The sequence below is a fragment of the Pecten maximus genome, chromosome 2, assembly GCF_902652985.1.
Source record: "Pecten maximus chromosome 2, xPecMax1.1, whole genome shotgun sequence".
Lineage (NCBI taxonomy): Eukaryota > Metazoa > Mollusca > Bivalvia > Pectinida > Pectinidae > Pecten > Pecten maximus.
In genome coordinates this window covers 46,292,689-46,299,041 of record NC_047016.1, presented here as the reverse complement: position 1 = coordinate 46,299,041, position 6,353 = coordinate 46,292,689, and the positions used below count along the sequence as shown (strand labels likewise).

Genomic DNA, 6,353 nt, shown 5'->3' with positions numbered 1-6,353 from the left:
GTTGTATGTCCGCGCCCGCCGTAAGTGCTCGCGATCGTGTACCTAGTTTGTCCGCGTGTAGTATCCTGTTGTGTGGTTCATATAGTGTACAGACGTATTGCGTTTTGTTACTCGTGTTTATGTGGTTTTCTACGTTTGTATTCTATGGTGTGGTTTTGTATGTATTAGTAAAGTTGTGTCAGTTGTTTTCATTGGTCTACTCACACAACGAAAGTTTTATCAGTTGAAGAGAGTGCAATTAGGTATAGGTTACGTATCTAATCCTGTCATAAAGATATGAGAAAATATTGACGTACATGTTATCAGTTAGTGTCGCCGGTGTCCTTAAAGATCCCTGGTACTAAAGAACCTAGTCTAACAAAGACAACAAAGGGTACAGACATCATAACCCAGCCATAATTAAAACTCAAAATCGATTGAACGAGGGCAAAAAAAAATAAATAAAAAAAAACAAACAAACAAACAAACAAACAAAAGAAGAAAAAAAACAACAAAAAACCAAAAAAAGAACTAAACAAACAAACAAACAAACAAAAAACAAAAGAAGAAAAAAAACAACAACAAAAAACCAAAAAAAGAACAACATAGATTTGTATTGAGACTCATCAAAGTACAAGGAGAATAAGACCATGTACCCCCCAAGAGAAAGCGTCTTCTGCTTCCCGCCAATCTAGGTCAAATCCAGGTTAAGTCATAATCTCAAATGGGAGCTAGGGTGATGATAACGGAGCATGTAGGCATATCAACAAGCATCCCACACGTCTGAACAAATATCACATAAGAAATGGAATATTTCTTAATAAGATAATAACATCGACCACAAAACTTTCACGTGATTCGTTGTCAGTATAATGTGACTGGGTGGGGTGTCCTGCTGAGTGTCTTCGGCAGTATGCTTCAGTGAGGTACGCCAAGGTTCGCCACTTTTGACTTCCTTTACACTCGCCAAAATACAGCTAATATTTTAAGACAATAACCATAATTACATTCTCTATCTATCTATCTATACAGAGAGTACTATTTTACGTATTTTGTGAGAAGCAGTGTATATAAAAAAGGAATGTCAAATGTTAACTCACTTATATGAGCCACAGGCTACCTATAGAAGAGCTAAGGTGTGTGTAATCCAGCTCTCGTGAAATATCTTCCTGATAATTAACATTCTCTGATATGATACACTGTTGAGTTGATTTTCAGTTTAAACCTTCCTCTGGGTATATTTCTTATTCTTTTTTTGTCACTCAATCTGCTTAAAGTCAACCCTATTCTTTGTTGACTACGTCACTCTACTGTTCCTTGGCGTCATGACAGGTTGTCAGTGTTGTGTCAATCGGAACATCTCGCCTCCCTCTGCCTAGTTTCGTAGAAAATAACGAGGGGTTCCGATTGAATGTCTTGTAATACATTCAATATTTTACGTTGTTTTTAATGCTCGTTTCTGATAAGATAATACATTAATATAAACCAAATGGGTGGATTAAATCCCCTCCATTGTGGTAGCAACGACCCATTTCTGTAACAATATCCTTTTCTGCGATACCGAATCTCCATGGAATATTTAAGGATTGAATCTTGATTTGGTCGATTTCATGGGGTCATGAATTGAGTTGCTCTTGAGACAAATTCAACATGAACTGCTTCAGTTCATGTTGAATTTGTCTCAAGAGCAACTCAATTCATGACCCCATGAAATCGACCAAATCAAGATTCAATCCTTATATTTCAATTGTTTTTTTTTTTTCGAATAAAAAAATCGGTCTAAAAGATATTAAATGTCTCGAAGCTTTTGCAAGTCCAAATGCGGAAAAGCCGGAGGAGTTCTGGATTGTACATGTCTAGTCGGTCGAGTAAAATAGTCCGCCATTTTAGGATTAAAAACAGCATTATTTTGTGAAAATAGAAGTATCTATCATATCTGGTCTTTCATAAAATACAAGAATACATTATAAATTTGATAATTTTAATAATTATTCCATGTTTATAACAACAATGTAGAAAAAGTTAAACCGTTCCGCGGAAGGATTTTAACCATGTATTCACACGCACTGATCAGTGTTAATCTGGTCAAATTCATGAGCAAATGAAACAGACTAAGTTTGGTAGTTTCATTGAGTCAAACTTGAGTAGAAATTGAAATATATAACTATGAATTAAGCATACTGCATTATATCAAGGCTGACGTTGGTCATAACGAAATACGAAATACACTTAAAGCGGAAGAAGTTAGCACGCGAGAATAGCTATCTAATATGCCATGAAATGTACAAACTGTCACTGATTATAATGACTAAGCTAGCATTAGAATCTTCACTTAGAGATATCATAACTATAAAAGTTTTATTCATAGACTGTTACTTATATCGTAAAGGCATACGATCTACGATAATTGTTCTCAAAACATCGCCCGATCTAACTGATGAAATAATATAAAAACGTGTGAAACTTTATTTTACCTTGAATATTACGCGAGAAAAGCGATTTTAGTATGTTGAAAATCGTTAGGTCATTATTATCGGTACGGTGTTAAAAAACGAGAATATCTCCTTAATTACGATTATGACAGTGAAAACAAGACGATGTTAGGTATTTTTATATTAATTTATTTAATTTTTAAAGGCGTTTCCCTGAAGACGGCTTGTATTTTACACGTGAATATATATCGAAGATCCTTCGATTCAAAGGTCATTTATTTAGGAAGATGATGTTGAAGAAGCACAAAACTAGTCTTGTAACATATTAAGATGTGTGTCCGGACAAATTATCAAACCTTAAAAACCACCATGCCGTTATATGCTCACAAGTGTCTATATCACTCTCTCTTTCCCTCTCTCTCTCTTCCCCCCCCCCCCCTCTCTCTCTCTCTTTCTCTCAATTAACTAGCATTAACATATTTACTTTTCATTCTGTCCCCATCTCTGTCTTTTCTTACATCATATACAAATTTTATATACTGTATTATATTGTAAATTCATATTATGTACATAATGATTATTGGAAGAAGGCGTTTTAAGCTGCGATAACTTGTGTCCTATTCCTATTGTTATATTTAACAATAAAAATATGTTTAAATCAAAGGAGGATTTGTTTGACAGTAGGAAGGGCTAGGATGTTTTGAAAACAATAAGGTAATTTTTTTCAGAAATATGCTTCTTTTACTTCAAACTCAGCGGTTCAACTTTTTTTTCGAAATCCGTCTTCTTGTTATGTCCAGGGTTCTGAATAATGTCTAATAAGAATATTTTAGTGTTTGAAATACCTATATATATATAAACCATATTTGTGCAATAATATTTACAACCGCCATTTGCATTTCAATGTCAAAATATAATCAGTGTTTATACGTTTATAAAGTCAAACCGGTCAAACCGATGCTCCTTTTGTGTGTTAAAGACACTTGTGAGCATAACGCATAGTTATCTTCTGCAATATACATATATGAGCTTATTGTAGTCTCCTGAAACAAGCATTTTTGCAGCTTATCAGAATACATGTCAACATCAAGGCTCATTGTTAGCCACGATATATACCAACAATTAATTAATTTTATAGGCCTGTAAAATATCAATGGATTTACTATTTAGATGACAATGGCAGTTAGTCAATGAATCAATATTACAACATACAATTACTAAGTGATTAAATGTGGATTGCTTTCTTCATCACATAAATCTCATTGATGAAGTATACATTTAGTATTTAAGTCTGTTACATTAATGATGTATACATTTAGTACATAAGTTTGATACATCGATGGAGTATATATTTAGTATATAAGTCTGATACATTAATGCAGTATACATTTAGTATATAAGTTTGATACATCGATGAAGTATACATTTAGTACATAAGTTTGATACATTTAGTATATAAATCTGATACATTAATGGAGTATACATTTAGTATATAAGTCTGATACATCGATGAAGTATATATTTAGTATATAAGTCTGATACATTAATGCAGTATACATTTAGTATATAAATCTGATACATTGATGAAGTATACATTTAGTACATAAATCGGATACATTTAGTATATAAATCTGATACATTAATGGAGTATACATTTAGTATATAAGTCTGATACATCGATGAAGTATATATTTAGTATATAAGTCTGATACATTAATGCAGTATACATTTAGTACATAAGTTTGATACATCGATGAAGTATATATTTAGTATATAAGTCTGATACATTAATGGAGTATACATTTAGTACATAAATCAGATACATCGATGAAGTATACATTTAGTATATAAGTCTGATACATTAATGGAGTATACATTTAGTACACAAGTTTGATGCATCGATGAAGTATACATTTAGTATATAAATCTGATACATTGATGAAGTATACATTTAGTACATAAATCTGATACATTAATGGAGTATACATTTAGTACATAAGTCTGATACATTAATGGAGTATACATTTAGTATATAAATCTGATACATTGATGAAGTATACATTTAGTATATAAGTCTGATACATTGATGGAGTATACATTTAGTACATAAATATCATACATTGATGAAGTATAAAAAAATGTAAATGTCTTTTCATGGACAAAATATTACCGGTATACATAAATTCCATATTCAGTTAAAAACTTTCAGCGTATTCCACATTCAGTTAAAATTTCTAGCACTCAACGATCACCCATCGTGCAAATGTCCACTCCATAGAAAATCATACGTAAGACTAATAGATTTATCCCCCTTGAACAAACCGTCCAGAGATAATTTTGCTAACAAAAGAATATTAACACGATACAACAAAACAAAGTATAATATGGTTAAAATATACAAACTTGACTGATGTATGGGAGTAGTCGAGCCATCCATAACACTATATATAATTCTAAAAATGTTAAAACGATTTTCGAAATAAATATGATTTGACTATAAATCGTATCACCGTGTCTATAATAGAAATGGGACACTCACAGTTCGAAAAGATCAAATTTTTTTTTCCAATTAAAGGCTTGATAGATTGTGTTTATTGTCAATATAAATGCAATCTGGGTGACAGATAAATAGAATGGCGCGGGGCGCAATGGATATTTGTCTGTCACCCATATTGTATTTTAGTGACAATAAATACAATCTAACATGCCTTTAATTGTTATATTTACATTTACATATGTAAAGCTCTGCCTTAAATAAATACGTCATTTATTTCTACACATTTCCGTATATCTTCATTTCAAAAGAATAGATGCATCTCTAAATCAAATTTCTTTCTGTGATTGATTTGCAACCAATCTGACACACAGCAAAGCCTTCCCGTGACGATGATCAACGTAACGCCAAAATGACATTATACTAACGCAATTGTTCTCAATCAGAATCCTTGCTGCGTTTGATTCATTCGTAGAGCGAAGCACTTCCATGACGGTGATAAAAATGGTGTAACAACACGTGATATGACAATTACTGCATTTATCCACTCATAGATGCAGCCCAGATTAAAATTGAGGTAATGGGAGACTCCGCTGACAAATGTAAATACTATAATTTAATCATTTTTGTTATATTGTTCTATTGACCGACAAGTCCAATAGGCATCTTAAAATAATAAAAAAAATTATCAAAGGAAAACATTGTTTTATTGCTTTTTATTTTGAAGTTTGCGTCTATTAACTTATGCTCATATGAATGGTGATCATGATGAAAATGTACAACATACAGCACATGTACATAATACTATTGCCGTTGTTGTTAGTTAAACATTATAAGGTTTTTTTTTCAGATTAACATACAAAACCATGGGATACATCATGGATGCCCATGCCAATGTTCACAGAATGTACCGAGCGTTCTTCGATTGTCACAAGCATGATGGCATGTGTTTCTGATGATTTTTAATGAATATTTTCCCGATAACACATGATACAATGATGTTTGGTTTCCTCTTACTGTAAAATAAGATATCTATGTCCACTAGACCGAGTCGTGTTCTATGTATAATCCGTATTGGGTTGGACTCCGTCAGATTTTGTGAACAGAAATGGCTATTATACCTGTTGATGTGGTACTGTAACTAAAACATCGTCTGCACTGCAAAAGACAAACATTTCAATCTAAGGATTGTACAGAAGGTATATTGACAATTTTAAAAGGAATAGGTTAGTTACAGTTGAACCAGACATGATTTAATTTGCATCATGCAAGTGTTTCTTCTAAAACTCGTTAGTGATGTTAAGGGCCTAATTGTTTTTATAAATATGGGGCAACGGGAAAAACTGAAAATATTTCAAAGGACTGGTAAAATCTGGAGGAGGAGGAGGGACAATAGCACCGTAATTCAATACGTATTATGATTTTTAAAATTGAATTACAAAATAATG

The 6,353-nt window shown here is 32.3% G+C and overlaps 1 protein-coding gene across 2 annotated transcripts in view; it reads right to left on the bottom strand.

Moving 5' to 3' along the window:
* Positions 1-5,593: 5,593 nt before the first annotated feature.
* The window catches only part of LOC117322272 (protocadherin Fat 4-like), a 38,596-nt gene continuing 37,836 nt past the window's right edge, over positions 5,594-6,353 (bottom strand). For both annotated transcript variants that reach the window (XM_033877082.1, XM_033877083.1), the window contains exon 31: positions 5,594-6,063. In XM_033877082.1, coding sequence (XP_033732973.1) covers positions 6,021-6,063 — 43 coding nt within the window. In that variant the 3' untranslated portion in view covers positions 5,594-6,020. The remainder of the gene's footprint in view (positions 6,064-6,353) is intronic.